Source organism: Mandrillus leucophaeus, unplaced genomic scaffold (genome assembly GCF_000951045.1).
Source record: "Mandrillus leucophaeus isolate KB7577 unplaced genomic scaffold, Mleu.le_1.0 Scaffold167, whole genome shotgun sequence".
NCBI lineage: Eukaryota > Metazoa > Chordata > Mammalia > Primates > Cercopithecidae > Mandrillus > Mandrillus leucophaeus.
The window spans coordinates 2,174,291-2,200,222 of record NW_012101665.1 but is presented as its reverse complement, the minus strand read 5'-3'; the positions used below and the strand labels follow the sequence as shown (position 1 = coordinate 2,200,222).

The following is a 25,932-nucleotide window of genomic DNA, read 5'->3' as shown; positions in this document are numbered from 1 at the left end:
TCCAAAGGGAAATTAAAGCATATATTTTATAACTTCTTTTGGGGACTATATAATATCCTTGGGTCATAAGCTAGAAAAAATATTTCTTCTGATCTATTTAGCCATCTTTCTAGTGATATAAAATTCAAGTGTCTCCTCTAATCTTGTTACTGGATCTTTCAAAACTTTTTTGCACAAAAAGTAAATAAATACATTTGAAACCTTTATTTGCTTATTGAAGTTATTTTTTCTGTCCCATACATAGAATCTAACCTACATATAGAAATCATTAGAGTAAACCTATTCCTTCTACTTAATACGTCTTCATTGCACAGTAGAGAAAAGATGCAGCTTCATCGTCTGCCCTATGGGAACTCTTTGATTACCTAAGACAGGTTACCTTGAATGCTCTACTTTTAAAAGACTCTGCATTACCTAATCTGGGCCTATTTGTCAATTTGTCCTTTGATGTCAGGGTAATGACAGAATAAAGTATTACAAAGAAGGAGTCCTTTAAAAGTTCCAACAAAAGTGGACTTTTAAATTGTTAATTGATAGTTACCTGAATAAGATTTTTTCCATTGCTTATATGAACTGAGAGTAATCATACTGTTCATCTTCATTTGAAATAATAACTGCTCCATTAACCATATTGGTAATACAAATTTCTTGTTAGTTGTTTTTATATTTTCCCTTATAAATTTCACTTTTTTAACAAAGGCTTATAATCATATTTTGGGTTCTGTGTTCTAGTTAGAAGACAGTTTACATTAGCCTGTGTCGGTGGGAGAAGCCTCAGTAGAATCTTGGTAATTCAACCCCAATCTGCAGCATTGTTAAATGTGAAATATACCTCAATTTCCAAATCATCAACTAATAAGTGCATTTTGGGGAAAAAACTTTACATATGTTAAAGCTAACTTCTACTACATATACAAGTAGCCTAACACTGGATTACATGGATAGTAGCTAGCTTGATGGTCATAATTATTATGTGTTTTATCAATGATAATGGGCTGGTCTTGCCAGACCTTCTCTCACACCTGTGTGGGGCTCTGCACACAGGATATTTATGATGCCACCTGGAACTGGGTGCTGGTGACAACCCCCACCCCCACCCCATGCCAATGCAGCAAGGCCTTCTTGATGGCGCCACTAACAACCCCCACTGGATGATGGACCACAGCGTATGCTAGTTAAAAATCCAGGACCCTGTTTCCTGGAAGAGATTCACCCTCATAACAAAGCATGAAGATAAAAGTTAACTCATATATACAGATCTCCAGTGTTTTGATTGGAAGACATCACACACTATTCAGAGCATGAGGCCTGCACTCAAGTCACCCACCTTCCCACATGGCCAGACCAAGACTCTGACACCACTGATAATCTATTATTTAAAAATATAGAGTGAAGAGAATATGAAGACAAAAACTCTCTGAAACAAGTCATTACAGGGGAAAACTGTGATTCCAGGTTTCTCACCCTCACTGGAAATTTCTTAGACATATCCTTTATTCTTTCAGGTAGACTCTGCAAATTTCTACTCATTTGTTTCTACTGGCTAAGGAGGCAGAAATGAATGTGGAGGGAGGAAAATGGCATTTTTGTTTTTGGACTCAGTAAGAATCATGCTTCGGGCTTTACAACGTTTGCTGTATACTGATTTATATTAGTTAAAGAAAAACAGTTGGCTATTAAGCAGGGTGGAAATAAAGAACCAAAACAAATTAAAACACTACATTGAATGGAAGGATGCTGCAATAAGAAATAAAAGAAATTTAGAAATCCCAGTAGCAAGCTTTTTGATTGCCTGCCACAATAACTGGCATGGGTACAAAAGCAAATTTGAAACGCCACAGTGCTGACTCAATATCTTAAAAAGATTCAATTTGGCAAAAAATAACTCTGCCTACAAAGCAGGTATATAAATATAAATAGCACAAGTCTTAGTAGAGAAAGAAATTCAAAAGATATCAAATACTTTTATTTGTTCATCAAAAAAGGACAAATTAAATAACAATGGAAATTTAATTGTGCATCTAGTAAAGAAGTACAATATATAAATGGATTCTAATACCTTCTGCAGACACAGCAAGGGTGCAAGTGCCTCACAACTATCTATTCCACTGGTGTATTGTACATGATGACAACTCTTTTGGGAATTTGAACAATATATTAACCAAGAAGGTTTAAACTCTTTGACATAGTGATTTTACCTGAGCAATATTTTTGTTTGGCTTTTCTCTTTTAGAGTAATGGAAAATAAAACTGAAATTTGAACAGCAACATAGAGAAAGATGCCACTCTGTAGTTTATTATACACAATTGAGAAAGAAATCACTAAACTAGTAGTTTAATTAATTGTGGTAAAAAACTGGTTGACATATTATGTAGCAAATAAAAATGAGACTAAGAAAGTCTATGTGCTCATTTTAAATATATATATGTAGCGCATATATATATCATTATATATGTAGCATATAGATATAGCATTATATATCATATGTCATATATATATATGCTACAAGTATAAGACAGATTATTAAACTATATGCTCTGGTCCAAATGTGTCCTTCCAAATTCATATGTTGAAACTTGATCACCAATGTGATAATATTAAGATGCGGGGCCTTTAGAAGGTTGTATTAGTCCGTTCTTACACTGCTATGAGGAAATACCTAAGACTGGGTGATTTATGAAAGAAAGAGGTTTAATTGACTCACAGTTCTACATTGCTGGGGAGGCCTTAGAAAACTTACAATCATGGCAGGAGGCAAAAGAGAAGCAGGCACCTTTTGCATAAGGAGGCAGAACAAAGTCAGTGCAAGCAGGGGAAATGCCAGATACTTATAAAACCATCAGCTCTCATGAGAACTCACTCACTATTATGAGAACGGCATAGGGGAAACTGCCCCCATCATCCAGTTACCTCCACCTGGCCCTGCCCTTGACACGTGGGGATTATGGGGATTATAATTTGAGATGAGATTTGGGTGGGGACACAGGGCCAAACCACATCAGAGGTGATTTAGTCATGAGAGTAGGGGTCTTGTGAATGGATTAACACCCTTATAAAAGAGGTTCAGGGAGCTCTTCCCTCCCTATTGCTCTTCTGTAATGTGAGAATATAGGGTTCAAGGTACCATCCTGGAAGCAGAAACCAGGACTCTCACCAGACACCGAATCTGCCAGTGCTTTGATCTTGAACTTCCCTGTCTCCAGAACTATGAGAAAATACATTTCTGCTCTTTATAAATGACTCAGTGTGTTAGTCCATTCTTGCACTGCTATAAAGAAATACTTGAGTCTGGGTAATTTGTAAAGAAAAGAGCTTTAATTGGCATATAGTTCTGTAGGCTGCATGGGAAACAGCAGTTTCTGCCTCTGGGGAGGCCTTAGGAAATTTACAGTCATGGTGGAAGGTGAAGGGGAAGTAGGCACCTCTTACATGGCTGGAGCAGGAGGAAGAGAGATTGGGGGAGAGGTGTCATACATCTTTAAACAAGCAGATCTCATGTAAACTGGGGATGGTGCCAAATCATTCATGGAGGGATCCATCCCCACGATCCAATCACCTCCCACCAGGCCCCACCTTCAACATTGGGGTTCACATTTCAACATGAGATTTGGGTGGGGATACAGATCTAAACTCTATCACTCAGTATCACGCATTTTCTTATAGCAGCACAAATAAACTAAGACACTATATATATAAATGAAACTATGTTCAGATGTGTGTTGTTTGATAGAAGTTACTAGAGATAATGCAAAATGAAAATGAAAAAGGATGACAGAATAGAATTTTTTCTATATAACTACCTTTTAATCGTATTTAAATTAATTAAAAGGCAAAAATCTGATCAACTCAAAAGAGTCCAGCCTGCTCCTCTGCCACTATTTAATAGCAATGATGACATTAAACATAAGCAAATGGTTGAACAGCATACGGACAAGAAAGTCCATCAGGAGACTTGTCATTCACACACAGAGTACTCTACAAAAGATAATTTACTGAAAACAAAACCAGGCTAAATACTTTGGGAAGATTTTAATAATTCATCCTGAATTCTATTCCTACTAATCTCATATTCACTATTGTATGTAGCTCTGCCATCTGATTCAGATTGGCATGAAAACATCTAGACACTAATGCTAATTAAATCTGCCTTTTCATTCTGAAAAACCACATTCTTCCCATTAATATCAAACACATGCAATATAATTCGATAGTTTTAAAAAACATTTTAGATCCTCTTTCTGTCCAGTGAAATCAGAAAAGGCAGGAAATTGACTATCTAATGTGGATACCATATTGTTGACTTTTTTCATCTTGATTTTAGAAGTAAATAATAAAAATGGCTTGTGTAATATTTATTCTGATTCATGCTGTGAATTTCTCCCCTCTGTTAGAACCTGAGGGTAAACCTCCATGTTTAATGTTGCGTGCAGGTGTGGATCTGCTTGGATTCCTCTCTAGCTGTCTAAATTAGAATTACTAAAGAATTATTTTAGGAACAGCCTTCTGTTGGCTTTTGGATCCTAATATAAATTAGCACATATCTTATCATCGTGAAAAATCTAAGCATAGTCTTCACTGAAAAATTAAAGACTATTTTATATTCCCCATTTTATTCTACATAATGGAAAAATAAAACTATACAATTTTCAAATAGTTTTGACCTTAAATTCACCCCCTGTTATGGGGCATTGGTGCCCACAGCTTGGTAAATATCTCGTGAAGTGAATTAATGAAAGCTGTATTTATTTTGAATTGTAGAAATCAAGAAAGTAAAAGTATTTTAAAATGTCAATGTCCCTTGTGATTCTAACACACTAATCAATGCATCTAGTAAGTATAAAATAGCTGTGGAACATCAATCTATTTCCCTTACACAACACCAGTCTAATTCTAAAATTGCTCGTGAAACATCTGAGACAGTAATTTGGACAACTTAGTTATGGTCTCTAGGGTTAAATAGCAGATTTAACTGAATTACCTTTCAGTATATTAATGTGGAGTTAAGAGTAGGTGCTTATAGTTCCAAAGTCGGAAGTACCCCCTTGGTTCCAGCGTATCCAGACCTCTTATACACCAGGGTAAGAGAAGAGAAGAGCACAAGTACTTAAGGCAATGACGCTTTGTTGAGGCCACAATGGACTCCTTGTTGTTGCTTGAACACATGGTGCACTTTCCCACTTGAGGACACTAAAGCTGCTGCTCCCTATGGTCTCAATGCTCTTTCTCTGAGATATCTGCATGACTCACTCCTTCGTTTTTATTTTTTTGTTTTTTTGGGTTTTTTTTTTTTTTTGAGACACAGTCTAACTCTGTTACCCAAGCTGGAGTGCAGTGATGTGATCTCCACTCACTGTAACCACCACCTCCCAGATTCAAACAATTCTCCTGCCTCAGCCTCCTGAGTAGCTGGGATTACAGGCACTTACCACCATGCCTGGCTAATTTTTGTATTTTTTTTAGTAGAGAGGGGGTTTCACCATGTTGACCAGTTTGCTCTTGAACTCCTGACCTCAAGTGATCTGCCCACCTGAGCCTCCCAAAGTGCATGAGCCACTGCACCCGACCACTCCTTCATTTTATACCAGTGTCTTATGAAATCCCCCATCGCAAATCTCCCCATCTGATTCAGGTTGGCATTAAAATATCTAGATATTAATGCTAATTTAATCTGCCTGTCTTTTCCCCACCCTATCTTCCTTTATTCACTTGAATTCTGTTCTTTTTGGATTTATTCCACCTACCACATTACATATTTATTTGTTTACTTTATCAACAATTTCCCCCCAATGCAGTACATACTATATGAAAGTAGGGACTTTATTTTCTAAATGCTGTGTCCGCAGCAACTAGAACAGTGCTGGCACATGATTGGTGCTCAATGCATATTTGTTGAATGAATGAATAATGAATGAATGAATAGAAACAGACCATATGAACATAAGTTTATCAGAAGGAAGATATTATTTCTTTGCTAGCAAAAATCTTTCAAATCTTTGATCCATTCAGATAGAGATGATATTTTCAATTAAGATTTTAAAAAGCTTGCAAGAGACAGAAAAGTACACAGCAATGAAAATTAAAGTGAAAAATACTGCATATTTTGCCAACCACAAAAATTTAATGTTCTTTTTAGAGAAATACTCTTGCCATTTTTCATAAGCACATTCATGCTGCATAGGGCCTGAAAACTAGACTGTGGCCATCTCAAGTCAAAATGGATTTTCCCAGATGGCGAAGCTGCTGCCTTCAATGACCTTTCTTTCTTTTCTGCCTCTATAACCTGATCCATGAAAACCCAATTCAAACATCACTTTCTCCATGAAGAGTTCCCATGTCTAACCATCTCAAATATCTATTCTCCCTCTGAATCCTACTCTTTAGCTGCAACTTTCCTACATTTATGTTTTCTTGTTCTTGAGTTGTGTGTGTTGTACGCGTGTGTATTTTTATCATTGTTATTTTATGTTAACATTTTTTTGAAATTTTTTTGCTTGCTCTTCAAGTTTTATGTCTCTGATATGAACACTTTATATTACACAGCCAATAGCACTGATTGCAATCCTTTGCATGGATTCAGTGCCAAGTAAATTTGAATATGTAAACACCATCCTCAAAATCAAACCGCCCTAATGTAGGTGACGGGTTGATGGGTGTAGCAAACCACTATGGCACATGTATACCTATGTAACAAAACTGCATATTCTGCTCATGTACCCCAGAACTTAAAGTATGATAAAAATATATAAATAGAAGAAGAGACTGTCTCATGACAGACTAGTTCCCTACTTAGATTAAAACAAGGACTAAAATTCTGTCCTATTATTTCCATTTACTTGATTCTATTTCCTTGTGGCAATGGAGAGGCGACAGCATATGATTATGAAGAGGGACTTGACTCAGGCATTCCCACTCACACTTTGAGTCTAAGTCTGATGTATTTATATGCCTATCTTGGCTGCCCCAGACAGACCACAGTTGCCTAAGATAAACCACCTGAAAAGAACCCATCAAATATTTCCCTTTACATTTTCTGGAATAGCACATTGTGTGAGCTCCTGGACCACAACTTTGCCAGGAGTTAGAAAGCAGTTGCAACTCCAAGCAGCATCTAGCTCACAACACTTGGGGTGTAGGGATTGGAACCACTGAATAGTGGACTGTCTATCAAAGGCAGTGAGAAAACCAGTTTTGTGAGCTAGTTGAGTCAGCTCCTACTAAACAAATTCCTCTAGTGAATAAAATGAACGCGCATTTTTACCTAAAATGCAAGTATGTTAATATAAATGCAAGTATGATAAGATTTTCGGCCACAGTGATATAAACGTGGGATTGCCTTCATGTGTATGACTAAATAGTCACTGAAAATACAAAAATTAAAACCAGAAAACATCCAAAATCTTATTCCAAATACACCCGAGTCTTTCGAATGTTTCCAGTTTTAATTTTGTGAAGCGAAAATGTCAACAAAAACCATCAAATAAAGTGCGATCTAACGAAGAGGCAAGCAAGGCGGGAGGGTCACATACCGATGCACACCGCTGCTGCACATGAGGATGTGGCAGGCGCCTAGCCTGGTGCACAGCTCCGAGGAAACTGACAGCAGTCCAACCCCAGAGGCACTGCACGCTGTGTTTGCACAGGCAGCTGTGCGCTTGGATCTGATAAACGAGGCTACCAGTCGGTAAAGTTCATCCAAAGCATTGAGAGGCCTCATTAGCTGCAGAAAAAAAAGTGATGAATGTCAAGTTCAGCATGTTTAGTAAAATCCTTTTAGATGGGTTAAAATTCATAGTTGGTATAGCTGTTAAAGAATAGTCTAAAATATTATTTTGTTTTGGTGGTAACGAAATTAAAGACTACAAATATTTATAATTACTCATTGCTCAAGAACAGCAGAAAAATTAAATAAGGGAGATATTTAAATTAAAAAGCACCAATAAATACAATCATCTGTTTTTACCTTATCTACATAGGCAGCTTTGGATGTGGAGTTTGGTGGTGAATTTGACTTGTCCAAGTAGAATGCCCTGTAAGAATCCAAGGAATAAGTTATCATTTGTTGTTAGACAAAGCCATAACATGCATGAAGATGTTCAAGAATCACTGACTTCCTTTTAAAAACAAGTGAATAAACAAAAGCATTGAACATTAGAAGGTTGGGGTTGCACAAATGTCAACCATTTAAAAGAGATGGTTAAAATTCCATTTAAAAAAGATGTTTAAAATTACCACGGGGTCTATTACAGATTGTGCGGCCTTGGAGAGATCACTTGTCTGTGCTCAGATTTCTCGTTTGTAATTTTAGGAAAGCATTAGGTTCTACTTCATAAGACTGCCAAAATCAAATGAGTTAATGCAGACAAAATATGCAGAACAGTGCACAGCACAGAATAAGTGCTTATTAATATTTATAATGATCAATATTATTAAAAAGTTGAAACATATTTTTGTGACTATTGAAGAACATTATCCAATTTTCATTTATTGTGAGAAAGATTATGAAACAAATGCTTATAAAAACCTAACTTTAAACAGAACACTGAGACGATTCTTTCCAGCACCAAGCTATGCTCCGATTAGAAGTGAAACTCTCTCTGAGGGTTCAGTGGCTCTTTTTTGTTACTAGGATATAATATGGTAATGATTATTTCAACACACAAAGTGGAATCCTAGTGGCCTAATACACTTTGTGCAAAAAAACGAAGGACACACTGCAAAGGATATTATCATCTCTTTTTAATGGCTGTATAGTATTCCATGCCATTTTGTGTATTAAAATAGCCATTTTAATACCCAAAGTGGAATCCTAGTGGCCTGCAATAATTACAGCAATTTCCAAAGAATTATTGCTGTGTTTGCTTGGCTTGTGGCTCAATACTAAACAAGAATTTTAAGGGAATGATCTATGAAGATAAAATAGTTACATTTTATTTGACTTAGTATCTATTTTTTTTTTTTTTTTTTAGTGGTGGTAAAATGTATACAGTAAAACACAAAATTTAGCATTTTAACCATTCTTTTAATTTAGTTTATTTTTAGATTCATGTTTTTTACATGGATATATTACATAATGATGGGATTTGGGCTTCTACTGTGCCCATCATTCAAATAGTGACCACTCTACCCAATAGGCAAGTTTTCAACCCTCAACCCCTTCCCAACCTCTCCACAAGTGGGAAGAGGTTGGGAAGGCGGTTGTGAAAAGGGTCTATTGCCTCCATCTCTGTGTAAGTGGGAACATACGGTAGTTAATTTTCTGTTTCTGAGTTATTTCAGTTAGGATAATGCCTCCAGCTCCATCCCCATGTTGCTACAGGGGACATAATCTCAGTGTTTTTTATAGCTGCATATTATGCCATTTTAAAATTCTCAAGTGTACAGTTCAATGTCATTAAATACATTCAAATTAACCATCTAGTATCTAGTATCTATTTTTGATGAGGTGACAAACTTCACATTTCTAGAACGTGACATTTTAATGTTGATAGAACAAAATAAGTCCCATGATATTAGAGTGAGTTGTCATATTAGATATTCAAATAAAATCTGATTATATTGCTGTTTCAGAGCATCTGCAGGACTTCAAAGTGTTGGTAAATTATTATCAAATTCACACTATAATTGGGCAAAATCAGTGAGGGACAACTCTACACCCTGTGTGGGTTTTTTGAGTCCCACTGAACATATGTGTTCACACCCACACAGAGTGATATTCCCATTACTAGCAATAGTGTTTTGTCTTTTAAAAATAAAGTGACATGGATTAGTCAAGCTCTACACTTTAACTTACGAATGCTTTAGCTCTAAAGACTAACTTCCAAAATGACAATTATGCTCATCCTTATTGAGAAGCAGTTTCTTCTTGTCTAAAACAAATATTAAACCCTCCTAAAAAAGTTTCGTAAACAACTCAGCATCCAAGATTGGCTGTTATTCATTATAACTCACTCTGCATTCCTAAGACATTTCCAGGCACCATCTGCAGTTCCCTCAGCCTGAGCACATAATACTGATGGGAGTGTGGGGGCTACAGCAACCCCAGGCAGCAACCCTCTAGACTGGGTCATGGTGACATGAGCTACTGCAAAGTGGAACATCCATCAAGTGCCATGAAAATACAGCTCTATCTAGCTGAGTGAATTAGTGTCTACTAAAAGCACTAGATCGAGAGCAAAATAAGACCGAGGGGTTATTTCCATGACTAAAATCAAAGGCCTCATTTGAGACTTCACTTGAAAATTTTCAAGATTTTCCCCAGTATCTGAAAGAGAGATAATTCAAGAGGAGTGCTGTCATCATAAAAGGAAATGAGCTTGAATTTTGTGAGGTACAAAAGCATGCAATGGGGCAGGAGCTGGGGCAGACTGAATGAGCAAGTTAGGCCACAGAGGTAGACCCCAGGACCTTACAGGTCGTGATAAGGTTTTACCCTAAGCAAGTCGGGAGCCATAGAGGTAAATGGCCATGGAACTTGCAAGATTGGACGTTTTAAATATTATTGCTATGTCCAACAATGCATGTTCTACTGAAAGGTCTGTGTGTCCTTTCATTTCAATTGTACAGGTACTTATGTAGGATTAAACTGTGAAAACCCACTTACTCTCCATGGTTTAATGAGTATGAGCATTTTGCTCTTTTGCTTCACCTTTTAAATAAATAAAATATTACAGATACAGTGGAAGCCTCCTGTTCACCTATTCTTATTTCATTTCTGCCACTAAAATGTAAACTCCCCACTAGAATGCAAGTCCTCTAGTAGCTATGGATTTATTTATTTTTATTCATTTCTGCATTTCTAGCACCTGTAATAATATGTGGAGCACAGTACGATCTTAATAAATATTTGTAAATAAATAATAATTTGACATTGTTGTTTCTTTATGGATGACTGATATGGTTTGGTTGTGTCCCCACCCAAATCTCACCTTGAACTGTTATAATCCTCATGTGTCAAGGGTGGGACCAGGTGGAGATAATTGAATCATGGGGGCCGTTTCCCCCATACTGTTCTCGTGGTGGTAAGTCTCACGAGATCTGATGGTTTTGTATGTGGGAGTTCCCTTGCAAAAGTCTCTTGCCTGCCTTCATGTAAGATGTGACTTTGCTCTTTAGCCATGAATATGAGGCCTCCCCAGCCATGTGGAACTGTGAGTCCATGAAACCTTTTTCCTTTATAAATTGCCCAGTCTCAAGTATGTCTTTATTAGCAACATGAGAACAGACTAATACAATGGCATTCCTTTGGACTTTGCCAGGCTGTTTCAATATATTAAATATTCTGGGGAAAACTCATTTTAATGGTCCATTTTGTTGGCTGTCTTTCTTACTGTTAGGTCTCCTCATGCGCTTTGGAATTAGGTTTTGTAAGTTCATTTGAAGTGGGATGATTTTTAAATTATTTTTATTTAGTTTTTTTTTTATATAGCTCCATCCCCTCTCTCTCTCATCATCCTTCTCTTAAAAATGGTTTTGTGCCCAGGATCACACATTTGTAAGCAGTTTTATATCTGATCTATGACATTGTTTTGACATCTGGATTATCACCAGTCATGTCCCTGAACTAGTGAAGGATTTGGTTTAGTTTGGTTCAGTGGTTTAGGGCCATGCCTAAAACGGCTTCCTCTTCCCATCTTAAACACCAAGCTTCGCAAAAGCTCATCTCAAGCAATAGTGACCAGCAGATTTTTCATCCTTCATTCAGAAGTGGAGTCCTGGCCGGGCGCGGTGGCTCAAGCCTGTAATCCCAGCACTTTGGGAGGCCGAGACGGACGGATCACGAGGTCAGGAGATCGAGACTATCCTGGCGAACACGGTGAAACCCCGTCTCTACTAAAAAATACAAAAAACTAGCCGGGCGAGGTGGTGGGCGCCTATAGTCCCAGCTACTCGGGAGGCTGAGGCAGGAGAATGGCGTAAACCCGGGAGGCGGAGCTTGCAGTGAGCTGAGATCCGGCCACTGCACTCCAGCCTGGAGGACAGAGCTAGACTCCGTCTCAAAAAAAAAAAAAAAAAAAAAAAAAGAAGTGGAGTCCTCTACTACCTGGTTTCAAAGTGAGGCTGGCTCTGGATTTCCACCTAGTGTACAATAACCTTCATGTCCCATTGCCCTGCAGACGCTGTCCCAGCCCCTCTGTCCACCTCCGGAGTCCAGCAGGCCAGAGGTCTCAGCGTAGCTCACAACTCATCACTTGCATTTCATTTCCATTTTTGGGCCATGGAGATAACAAACTGTTTTTGAGCCCAGCTGTGACTTTTGCATTTTCTATCCTCGTATTTTATCTAGCATTTGTTACATGCTTGGAACAGAGGCGGCATCTCAAAGCTGGAACCCACAGAAGTACCTTGATCAGATGTCCTCATGCCTTTTCTCAAGTAAACTTGGTAGAAAAAGCAATGTGGTAAAAAATAGTACACAAGTCACAGTCAAATTATTTAGCCTCTCAAAGTGTCAGTTTTCTTATTTTCAAAGTGGATATTAGAATTGTCTGACATAGCATGGTGTTGAAGATTAAATTAATGCATATGAAATGATCACTAGTGTGATAGGCATATAGGACTCATTCAATAGACAATAATAACTATTATTCAAGTACACGCAGTGGGAAGCATCTCTGGACAATTTTTAGCTATGATAAGGCATAATATTAAGATTGAAGCCTTCCTGCTTTCTGTGGAGGTAATCTGAAATACTTTATGACACGTGTTAAGAAATAAAAATTAAGTTAGATATTTGGAATCTATGTAATTTCATGATCAATGTAAGTAGAATTTAGGCCTAAAAAGAAAATAATGTTTCTCAGAGTAAAGGAAAGAAGACTATCGTTTAAACGGCTTAACTGGGTGCAGCTCTTCTAAACCTTGAATTATCTGGGAAGAAAACTATTCTGTAAAAGCAGCCCATAGCTCATTAGTACCACCTAAGGGAAGCATTGCTACAGAAACAGCTGGTAGAATGGAGCACTCTTTTCTTTCTGAAAAAGGTGTTCCTTAAAAAAGAAAAAAAAAAAAAGCTGTCATTGATTCAGCCAGTTAAGAGCTGTTTAGATCATGTTGATCTGATTCTGCTATATTCACTTAAATTGACTTGATACAAGTCTTCAACTATTCAACGGTGCAAATGTTTAAGGGAAAAAAATAAGTTAGAGAAATAACTTTTAAAGGTTTAAAATGTAGCCCACATCAAGTGAAACTTGATGTAGGCAACAATCTGCCTTTTTAAAACTGCTATAGGCTGGGCATGGTGGCTCATACCTGTAATTCCAGCACTTTGGAAGGTCGAGGTGGGCGGATCATGAGGTCAGGAATTCAAAACCAACTTGACCAACATGGTGAAACCCCCCGTCTCTACTAAAAATACAAAAATTAGCCAGGCGTGGAGGCGAGCGCCTGTAATCCCAGCTATTCAGGAGGCTGAGGCACGAGAAATGCTTGAACCCGGGAGGCAGAAGTTGCTGTGAGCTGAGATCGTGCCACTGCACTCAAGCCTGGCAACAGAGCAAGACTCCATCTCAAAACAAAACAAAACAAAACAAAGAAACCCCCAGCTATATAGCAGAACTAAGATAGAAAACATCCAATGTTTTAAAAATTTTTTTACACATTTTTTTAAACATTTAAAATACAGAAGACAAAGGTTTACTGAAAATGTAGAATTACATTTTGTATTGGCTCATCCAGACTTGTGCTAGTAGTTAAGATTTGTTAATCCATGATAATAAAAAGCAACAAAATATTATAAAGCATATCTATGAACGGATGAAGTCCAGAGAAATAACCAGAAAATAAAGCCACTTTGATACTCCTATGTAATATAATTAGCCAATATATTTTTAATTCAATTATTTTTTAAAATAAGAATTTATACTTGAGGCTACAACTAATTTCAGGTATTCCTCATCAGAAAATATTGTTCAGATATTTTACAATCATAATGTTTACAGGTATTTGTAGAACATGAGTATCTTTCAGAATTTCACAAACTGTGGACAGGACATAAATTTCCAAAGCACTTTCCTTAATTAAAAAAGTCTTGCAATGCCCCTTAATCAAATTTTATGGGAAAAGTTAATGGCAAAATTTGATGAATGCCAAAACTAACCATATTTTATTATGCTTCTGAGGTTAGTAAGAATGACATCATGGTCCTTTGTCTGAGTATACAAAATCTTATTAAGACATTTGAAAGTATGGCTACTATTTTATATGGGCTGCACAGTAAGTTTCCTTTCGTGCCGGCATACAGCAGGCTTCATTGTCATAACTTCGTCAGTTAACTCTGCCATGTAAAATGAATATATTATGACACTATTTTTTTTCATTTAGTCGCTATAGGATAAAATACCAATGAGAGAGGTGGTAAAACGTAAGTTATAGTAAGCAGTGGTATAAATATATCCAGTCAAATAACTACAATGAAACAAATCTTGTCATTTATTGCATACCATCTAATCAAGAAGACAAATACACAGGTATTTATAAAGCAAGGCAGGGAAGTGACAGGTGAGTTTAAAGGTATAAAGAGTCATTGGGTCGACAGAAGGAAGGCCTCATAAGACTATGGCATAGGGGTTAGACTTTGATGCATGGGTAGAATTCTGACAGGTCAAACTGGGAAAGCTGTATTTCAAGTGGAAGCAATGCCCTAAACAACAGAGCAGGTACACAATGAGTGGAGCCAATGTGACTGAAGACTGGGTTCATGTAAGGTAGAGAGAGAGAGAAGGCTGGCTAAGTAGGCTGAATCCACATTAAAAGGAAATTAAATATCAAACCAAAGATTTGTAATTAACTTGGTAAGCAGTGAAGAAGCACTACAAAATTAACACTTAGCTATCAGCAGAAAAAGGAAAAACAAAAGGATGAATGGGAGGAAATACATGACTCATCAAATACGAAAATTTAGAGAACTGAATGCTGCAAGAGACCCTAAAAAGGAAAGAATCATTCAGCATTCAAAACAAGACGCTGGTGATATAAATAGGGAATTGATGTTTGCCGTGAGAGAGTAAAGGAATCTGAGGAATGCTGAGATTGGTTTAGACAGTTATGTAAGTTAACATACTAATTTAAGAATTAGGAAAGTGCTTTATCAAGTGGGTAGGTAATGAGAATCCTAGCTCAATAGGGTTAAGCTGGTGCTCCAGGGATGTTCACTTTTTCACACAAGGAAAGACAATGCAATTGCCTTATTTAAAATATTTAAACCAATTTATTTTGTCAAAGGAAATATACAGAGGTTAAACCAATGACAAAAGTGGGATTCTTCTCATCTGGCAAACTTCTCCCCCCCTTTTCTGGGCATGGTGGAGAATATCCAATTCTTAAGAGAGATGATTAAGGCCTAAGAGCCTCGTGCTTTGTAAATAAGGAGGAACTACAGTATTCAGCCCAGATTTCTGCCATACGCTTGCTTCTTCTCTAGATCATTGCTTATGAGATATTCTCTATATTTATAACCATTTACAGAAAGTTCTCACTTAGTCAGACAGATATATACTTCCCCTAATATTGCTTCCTACCCCAAAGTGTTCTAAACCGTATTAGGTTGCTTTTATGCATTTTACAAGTATTTTCGATTTGATCAAGTACTCTGCATTTCGGAAAAGAATGGTAACAGTGTTTGATCAATTACAGATATCATTTATAGACATGATTACATATGTCATTATTATAATGGTACAGCAGTTGACTACAGGTGTGACTGGGTATCTCTATGAGTTTCATTGTTAAACCGAATTTAACTACCACAGCACCTAAATTAGGAAAATATAAATCCATAGAAAATCTCATGAAGATACACTGATCTCTTGTATAAATGAAAATCTCCAGACAGGTCCAACCTGTGGCCACATACGGTTAAAGAATACACGATGATGAGTGGGAAGGTGGGAGAATATTAATTTGCACCTCTATCCCATGTAGCTTCCCCGTGCCCATAAGCATTAGCATTGACTTCTCTGGGATGCATTTTACTTAAAGTTACATGAAGAGAAATTCTGAATAATGAGATAGTCTTCTATTTGCCTGGATGTCTTTTGGCCTGTCAAAAATGGAGCACCTAAGGTCGCAGTTGTCATTGAACTGCCTGTTACCAATTAATAGCTTCATTTCTACTTGAGTGTTAAAAAAAAATCCTGCTAGAATATTAACAAGACAAGACAATAAGCGTGACTACAGAAAGTAAGACTTTACCATATTTTTTTAAAAAGCATTTCCCTGCCTTCTTTTATACCCTGAAAACGTAATGATGGTGTGAGAGGTAGTGGAGACACACCTCTCTACTCTTCACTGCTGTCAATACTCTCCTTTCTTTGAGAAGCCTCCATTAGTGACCTGACCAGGCTGAAATCCTGTTCCCCGCTTTCCAAATGTTCCATCACTCCACTTTGCTTTTTGCTCCCTCTTTTATGATTCTGCTAAGGTGACATTCCTTCTCCTGCTCCTGTGATATGTGCATATCACTGCGGATGCCACCTACTGTTAAAATACTGCATATATACATATTTTCCAATGGCAACACCATGTCTTGCCATTAGGGAATATTATCTCCATGGAAATGGACAGGAAAAGAAGCAAATCTTTTCGAAACATCTCATACCTAGGAAAAACATTAAAGTCAAGTCATATACAAAAACATCAAAGTCAAGTCAATTATTTCAAACTAATTCTATTTAATTCGATAATTATGTCTCAAGACAATTCTGCATCTTCATACCAAAGAATAACTTTTTAGGTTTAAAATCATCAAATTCTTACAAAGACACTATGAATAGCAAGTTGATGGAATGACTCTTTTTCTACCATGTCCTTTCTCTGTATACCCTATTTAACTCCAATCTACCTTTAAAATTACCTTTGTAAAGCATAAATATAATCATTTCATTGCCTTGCTTTAATATCATTTAAATTTCTCCAGTGCCCAAAGCCTCACATTTTAGCCAAGCATTCAAGGGCCTTCCTAATTGTTTACCAGCAAATTTCCCATTCCGTCTCTCAACACCATGCCTTGCCATGTCCTTGCTCGAGTTCCCCCAACACACCATCCACATGTAAGTTTTCCCACCTTCCTGCATATGGTTCTCTCCTGCCTGGAATTCCCTCTCACCTCCTTCTGCTTGGCAAAACTCTACTGATTCTTCAAAACTTAGCTCAAATGTGACATCTTGAGAACTTCTCCACTGAAACAAATTTATCCTGCTCTATTATACTGAGTTGCACTCATCCTGTTCCTTGTGCTAAATTATGCACTCTCAGTGGGCAGAGACCCATTTTTTAAATTTGTAATCCCATAATGTAAGAGAATGAGTGTGAAACATGGCATGTACCTAATACTTCTTAATGTAGTATTGAACTGAATCGAACTTTATTTCATGAGAGCTAGAAAGGGTTGAAGTTACTATACTAATACTATGAAACAACTATATATATATATGATCTAACAGAGGAAAAAAGGTATTATAAAGTTTAATTTTAAAGACAGATAAAATAATCATTATGCACATTTTTAAGAGGATTCTTTATATGCAGGAGGAATTCTTCTTGAGCTTATAAATATCAGCTACAACTCCATGAACATTGAAACACAATACTTAAAGTATTAAACAATCATCAGAACTTAAAATTAGAGAGTGAGGATGCTTACCAATCTCTCCTTCAGTGAGAGACAACTATAGTCAAGAGAAAAATATTCTCAGGGTCCCTTGCAAGTCACACAGTAAGTGTGATGACAATAGCACCATTTTACCTACAAATTACTCTAGCAAGAAATGACACAGCAAAATTCTTGTTCAGTTCTAACTAAGAAAAGACTAAACATCGTTGCACACTATTGTACTAAGATTTTAAGTGTCTGACTCTTGGCTTATATACTTTTGCACTGGAATCTATAAGAGGCTGAGCTTTCCTTTATGTGGCAAAATTCAAGGTCCTTAAGTACAGTACCTAATACATAGTAAGTCCCTCAATGTTGCCTATTATTATTATTCATTCTTCCAGAACCATCTTCAACATCACCTCCTCACTCAAACTTTGTCTGTATCTTTCAAGTCAGCAGCTTTTCCCTATACCCTAGCACCAGGCATATCCCTTAACTTCAGTATCTGCTGCTTCAGTATTGCTATGCCTTAAGGATTTGTTTATATGTTTCTTTCCCCACTAAACCATAAATACCTTGAAAACAGAGACAACGTACAGTTTCTCTTTTACGCCATCACACAGCACCAGGCACACAGTGAGTTGTCAACATATTTTGGTTGAATAAATAAATGCATAATTAATTTTCAAAATTTATTGATGAATAATAGCTCCAAATCATTTCCAAGGACAATGTGTTTTCTTTCAAGAAAGATTTCATATCAAAAATACTGAAAATTATCCATCACGGATGGTTGCTTTTGCTCAAGAAAAAATCCTGCCAAGCATAATAAATTTTCTCCATCACAAAACATACATCCCCTTTCACTATTTCTCTCATAAACTGTAGTTATAATAGGAAAAAGATAGCGGACTGAGAAAGACAAACCAGGTCTTCTTTACCCTATTTTAAACTTCCAAAGTGCTTAATTCAAACCAGCTAAAGCAGTATAGAATCGTCACCATCTTCTAAGATATTAAGGCAGACAATTCAGGAATGAGTCTCATCTTATAAATAGCTGTAGACATCTGCTACAGAGGGAAGGCCAGGAAAATGGAATATGGCTAGAATTATAGATATACAGACATCAGAAGGATGTCACTAGCAGTATTTAGAGACATTGTGAATACAGTAAGAGAAATATATCAAATAATTGAAACTTCCTCTTCATACCTGTTTGGTAACTTCACTCCTCACATGAATAGACAGATCAAAGGTGAATCTTAAGGGAATAGTTGGAATTGAACATACTTTGCATGAGGACAGGGACTTTGTCATGTTTATCGCCACAAGCTCAACACCTAGGAAACTACCTGACAGAGAGAAGTTGCTCAGTAAATATTGTTAATGAATCAAAATTAAATAATTTAAAGACAAAATGAAAATTAATAATGAATAACAAGGGACAATCTCATGCAATACTGAGTCTTCCCTGCAAAGAAATGTAAGCTTGACCAAATTCATTCTAGTTAAGAAATAAATATTCATTCACTCCATGCCCCTCCTGGACATAGTCCAATAACTCCTCTCCTTTTCCATTCAAAATTTATCCTGAAGAAGTCCAATCTGCTAATCCCACTTCCAAATCTTCAACCCACTCTCCTCAGCTGACTGTCATCCTATGAGAACCATTCCCTCTAAGGATGCCAATGACTGCATTGGCCCAATTCAGTGGATACTTTCTAGATATCATGTCCTGAATCTCTTCTTAAATGTAGCACCCACTCCCTCAAATTCTCTATTCTCTTGCCCTTTTGACTTTGCCCTGTCGCCTTGTTGGTGCTCACATACTTTCCCTGCTTTACCTACTCTGTGTCCTCTTCACTGCCTATCCCATAAGCATCTGTTTTCTTGGGTTCTGCTTGTCTCACTATTCACACTTTGAAACTTTTCCCAGGCCATCTTGTTTTCCTCTCAGGGACCCTAATCTGTAAACTCATAACTCTGAACTCCAGATTTGTGTATTTACTTATTTGTTCATAAACAAATAATTCATAAATCAGGCAGTACCAAGTGCTAGGGATAAAAAGGTAAAAATAAGAAAATATTCATCTGTAAAGAACCAATGGTGTGGTTTAGAAAAAAGGAAAATAAAGATATAATTATAATCCAGTGTGGTGAGTGATCTACAAAGGTTCAGCAGAGTGCTGGAAAAACACATCAGGACAAGGATGTATTAGGGAGGCAAAGTGAACGCAGAGTCTTTAAGACATAAGGAGAATCTTAAGGGTGAGAAAAGGAATGTCCCATTTTAATCATGGAATTTAAGTCTGGAAAGGTATTTAATTCCCTGAAAAGAGGGCGAGGTATGAGCAATAGAAACAGCAGTTGGGAGATTACTCAGCAGATATGAATAATAGTTGAATGAAAGAAAGAATTGATGAAAGAAGAAAACAGAGGGGGAGAAAATAGACAAAAGATGGGAAGAGGTAAAAGAGAGAGAATCTTATTTATCATTGATTCCACCTGCAGTGAGGAGGTAAACGATGTGAAACTTAAGAGAACTTTTTTCACTTGTTCTTATTGTTGATAAACTACTGTAAAATCTGTCTAACCTTCCTGAAATCCTGTGGCATTCAACAATAGAAACATGAGAATAACAAAAAATACCAATCCCACATTATGAATTCCGGACATAAGGATGTGTTCTTAATACTTTCATTCAATTATTTCAACGAATACATTTTGAGCATCTATTAAGGTACAAAGCAACAGTCTGTAGAACAACAGACAAGAGACAAAGCTCCTTCCTGCAGGAAATATGCATCTAGTACTCAGGAGGCAGGGGCTTGTCCTTCTTTGCCTGGCAAGTGTTGGATGACCCCAACTTGTGCAGTCTTTCCTTTATGGGAAAACAGAAACTGCTAACACTGGCTCTTTCTGCACCTGCTTTTCTACTATAGTATGACCCTTTCCCCAGTATTGTTTTCAATGACACTTTTTTGCCTGGGCATAAAGCAGACTTGTTCTCCCTCTTTCAGAATCTGCTCTCAGCTCAATTTACAATTTCCTTCCCTGTGTAAAGAACACACACGGATATATCACAGGCCAAAGCTACATCTCTCAGCAGCATTAAAAAAAATCCCAACCTATATCCCCTAGCTCAGTGTCACTCAAAATGTAGCTTGCAGACTTCAGTAAAGAAGTTGTGAGAATTTAGAAATTAGATTTCTAAAAAAGTCTAAAATTGAATTTAAAAACTAGATTTGGTCAATGCAAACTGTATAACAGTTTATACTGCCCTGACATGCAAACACCCAAAAGTCTTTGTCTTATTCACCAGAGTAGAGACTAGAGCAGCAAGTCACATGTAGTTGCATGATCATCGTGCACAGTAGGGCCACATCACAAGAAGTGATGTTTGTTAATTACAACCAAAAGTGTATAAAAACTGCAAACAAACATAAGTAGCTATGTTCATTTAAAATCTGTCATCTCTGCAATATTTTAATTTTTAATCAGACTTTTAAAAATGATAGTTTAACATTATTAACTGAATTAGAGAAATAAAATTGACATTGTTTTCATATGTAATTTACTGACTGCAATACAATTTCACTGGGTTTTCATTGAGAAATTGCTTTGAAAACCCTTCCTTATTACTCTAAACATATCTCTATGAGATTTATTTTCTTCTAAGAGCATTATTAAAGCAAACACAAGAGTTTAAATGTCCACTTTTCCCTGTAAACTATGTTGTCATTCTAACCTGGATTAGATATATTAACAAGCAAGAAACTAGCTATTAGTTTCTCATATTAAAAACTTTAAATATTGGCATACGCAGTGTTTGTTAAAATAAATGGGAAGAGCTTCCACACAGCAAAAGAAACGATCATCAGAGCAAACAGACTACCTACAAAATGGAAGAAAAATTTTGCAATCTATCCATCTGTCAAAGGTCTAATATTCAGAGTCTACAAGGAACTTCAACAAATTTAAAAGAAAAAAACCAAGCAACCCCATTACAAAATGGGCAAAGGACATGAACAGATAGTTCTCAAAAGAAGACATACATATGGCCAGCAAGCCTATGAGAAAAAGCTCAACATCACTGACCATTAGAGAAATGCAAATCTAAACCACAATGAGATACCATCTCACACCAGTCAAAATGGCAATTATTAAAAAGTCAAAAAACAACAGATGCTGACGAGGTTGCAGAGAAAAGGAAACGCTTTTATACTATTGGTGGGAGTGCAAATTAGTTCAACCATTGCAGAAGACAGTGTGGCAATTCCTCATAGACCCAGAGGCAGAAATACCATTTGACCCAGTAATCCCATTACTGGGTATATACCCAAAGGTATTATAAAGATACATGCACACATATATTCATTGCAGCACTGTTCACAATAGCAAAGGCATGGAATCAACTCAAATGCCCATCAATGATAGACTGGATAAAGAAAATGTGGTACATATAAGCCATGGAATACTATGCAGCCATAAAGAGGAATGAGATCATGTCCTTTGCAGGGACATGGATGACGTTGGAAGCCATTAGCCCCAGCAAACTAATGCCAGAACAGAAAACCAAACACTGCATGTTCTCACTTATAAGTGGAAGCTAAATGCTGAGAACACATAGAGCAAGAGGGTGGGGGGAACAACACACATTGGAGCCTGTTGTACGGTGTTTTGGGAGGGAGAACAGCAGGAAGAATAGCTAATGGATCCTGGGCTTAATACCTAGGTGATGGGATGATCTGTACAGCAAACCACCATGGCACATATTTACCTATGTAACAAACCTGCACATCCTGTACATATATCCCAGAACTTAAAATAAAGGTTGAAGGAAAAAAAAGTACATGGAAAGATGTTGAGTTTGGGGAATTACTATCTCATTCACAACTTTTTTTTTTAAGAGACAGGGCCTTACTGTGTCATTCAGGCTGGAGTGCAGTGATGCAATCATAGCTCATTATAACCTCAAACTCCTGGGCTCAGGTGATCCTTCCACTTCACCCACCTGAGTAGTTAGGACTACAGGCATGTGCCACCATGGGGCTAAGTGTTTAAAAATTTTGTAGAGATGAGGGGTGAGGGCCTCTCTGTGTTGCCCACGCAGGTCCCAAACTCCTGGCCTCAAGTGATCCTACTGCCTTAGTCTCCCAAAGTTCTGGGATTACAGGTGTGAGCCACCACACCTGGCCACAACTTTTATTTTTGATTGCAAAATAACAGAAACGACTTAATAGCAATTCTTTATTAACTGCCTACAGAATCTGGTAGATTCAAGGCATAGTAAAACAGACCTGACTGTGATACTTTTCAAATAGCTTTCAATTACACATTGCGTAAACAGTTCCTACTTCAAATACTCCCATTGGAGGTACCTGCAGGCCTTTTGTACCATTGTTCTCAGCAGACCAGGGCAATTATCTTTTCTGTCTTTGGGCTAAATCCAGGACTGGAAGCACAGCTGAAGCTGTACATTCTTCTGAATAGTTTTGTTTTGTTTTGTTTTGTTTTTTTTAACAATTGCCTCTATCTTTATAATGTTTACTAGTAAGAAATCAAATGCAGTATCTACATTATTCTCAGGAACATCTCTGCATGCAAACAAGGTTCTTCCCGTTCCATTTTGCATAGCTATTTCATGCAAATTACTTATATGTCTTTTCTACTCACTGGGGCCAGTCGCTTCAACACCAAGCACCCTGGAGAAACTTTTGATGTTAATTCTGTTCTCTAAGTTGCTCTGAAGGAAACCCACGAAAGCTACCTTCCACAAAACACATCTTCAGACACAAATCTCTGTGGTTAGCCATTCTATATGTTAGGCAAATACTGAGGATGATACATACCTCTTCTCAGCTAATGCTTGTGACAGTCTGTGGAGCATCACTAGCCTGAATGGACAGATTAGAAAACAGGCTTGAAAATACTAATATCAAGCCTGTTGGGGGCAAGTTCTTAATATTTTCAAGCTAGTCAATGGAAGGGTAGGGATTGGAATCCAAGTTTGGCCAACTCTCCATCTTCCAGTATATGAATGCAGCAATTCCATATCATTATTATTAACTTTCTGTGTCTTCTCACTCACCCCACTGCAGAAATTTCATATTTAACCAAAAAAACTGAAAACGTTCTCCCCATAACCTAAATGTCATTTGGTCTATTAAGCGTATTTTTATTTTTTTTCTTACCTGGCTCAGAAGATATGCCATGAATGTCATATTAGGTCTACTGAAAATGCCTCTGCTTAAGACTAGCAAGGATTTGTTCATCTGTCATCTCTCATTGTTTTCTGAATGCATCTAATTTTACATCTGAGTTCACTGATATCTCAAGTACATGAAGTTCAAAGTTTATAGAAACTGAAGCACACCCCATACTCTTTTCAATTATTAATGTGTACACAATCTCCCAAGTTCTGGGATTATGAATTAATTTGCACACAGTCTCACAAAGTTCTGGGATTTCCTTTATAATCATTTGAAATATACTATGAATGGAATAGAACTATAGGCTTTCAATTCTGCTTGATTGAAATGTCTTAATATTTAAATAGACAAATGAAAATATACTAAGTTCTGCTTTATTCTATTAAAACATTTTATATTTAATCATATATAATTATCATTATACAGTTAAAATTATATGTTACCATATATAATATTATGTAGGACATATTTGATACTTTTTTTGGAATTTGATACAAAGAATACGGCTGGTAATGCATTTTGATGGCATTTAAGATTGATACAGATGAATCCTTTTTCCTTGACCATGTGAAATATTGCATGAGGAACATTCATTAGGAGAGCAGGAATACTTTAGTGGGCTTGATTCACAGTCTCACACCAGAGATACTTTCTTTTGTTTTCAAATAACAATAAGACTCCAACTATTTCAGTTCCTTCTGCCTTTTTCTTCCACTCCATCTCCATTTGTATCTACTTAGGGTTCTTATTATCACTCGCCTGAAATATTTTAGGTTTCCTAACCAGTCTCTCTGGCTCATCTTCTCCTCACCCCTAATTTGCCCTCAATGGTACCACAGGGTGCAGAGTTGAATATGCATCCTTTCGGACCCCGGCCTGCCCCACTTAGAACTCACAAGCCAGTCGCTCACTTACAGGCTTCTGTTGAAGTGTCTCAGCTGGCATCTGAGGTCCTCTGTGGCCTGCTCCTGCCCCCCAATCCCCCAACTTCACTTTCAGCCCCTTCCCACCTATTATAGTCCCACAACTCCTTTGATTGTATTGTTTTCTCTCTCTGAAACAGCTTCTCCACTGCTCTCCACCTGGCCCACTGGTAGTCATCTGTCAGAACTGCCCCCAGTCCCTGGACTCCTCAGTCTTTCCTAAATGCTCCTGTTCTGTGCTCCTCAGGCATCTCAGGCATCCTGTTATACCAGCCATGCTGCATTCGGTAGAGTATTTCAAAATAACCTGTTGGTTTCATTGACTCTTCCTCTTAAAATTATCAAGAGTATTTTGTCCTGTTCATCTCTGTATCCTCAGTGCTGTGCACATTCCTGTGCTTGCATACAGGTGCACAATATTGTTAAGCCATAAAGAACAGTTTACAAAACAGAATGGAAGGAGCTAGGAAGACCCGTCTGCTAAGTCATCATGATGTGAGTCAAGAACCCGCCACTGTTTATATCTTGTGTCCTGGTTTGGTTGCCCTGGCTTTTGAGCATTTACATACATACAAACATTTATTAATAATCATCTATTAGTAGCTGCTTTGTCAACAAAGGTAAACAAAAAAAAAGACAAGGTGAAAGGAGAAACAGACACAAAAACTATATAAAGCATAATGGGGTAAGTGTTATAATAGAATCATGGAATAGGATTATTTTTAAAAGACTGACATAGGGGAAGTAGGAAGACCTCAGTGAGGAAAGTGGTGGAAAATTTAGGGGCATGTGAGAAAAGATGGGTAGGAATTGGCCAAGGAAATTGAAATGGATGTCATTCTAACTGAAATTATGAAAAGCCAAGTCAAAATGTGTTGATTCTTTTCCTAAATGACTGACAGAATTTCACAAATTTGAATCTACAAAACATAGAACTGTGCCCCTAGTTGAAGTTCGGTGATGGTGAGGGGACGGGGTGGGGGGCGGGGGGGGGGCGGCATTTAACCAGGCAGCTAATTTTATAAACCTAAAGCTCTATTCTTTACACAAATCATGAGTTTCAGCAAATCCATATTAATTTCTTCTAAGTTAAAATCATGGTTTTCCTATCAAAAGCTCTGGCTGCAAGCTAAATTTCCTGACTGGTGCACGGATAAAGCTTTGAAAGTATAATTTATAATCACTCATTCACCTGCATGGTAC

General features: G+C 37.2%; 1 protein-coding gene across 1 annotated transcript in view; it reads right to left on the bottom strand.

The window, feature by feature from the left end:
• LOC105537017 (phosphatidylinositol 3,4,5-trisphosphate-dependent Rac exchanger 2 protein-like) overlaps positions 1 to 25,932 on the bottom strand; it is a 110,516-nt gene that overhangs the window by 24,834 nt on the left and 59,750 nt on the right. The window contains exons 11-12 of the mRNA XM_011976503.1: positions 7,962 to 8,028; positions 7,528 to 7,718 (exon numbers count right to left, since the gene is read on the bottom strand). Of these exons, the coding sequence (XP_011831893.1) occupies positions 7,528 to 7,718; positions 7,962 to 8,028 (258 nt within the window). The remainder of the gene's footprint in view (positions 1 to 7,527; positions 7,719 to 7,961; positions 8,029 to 25,932) is intronic.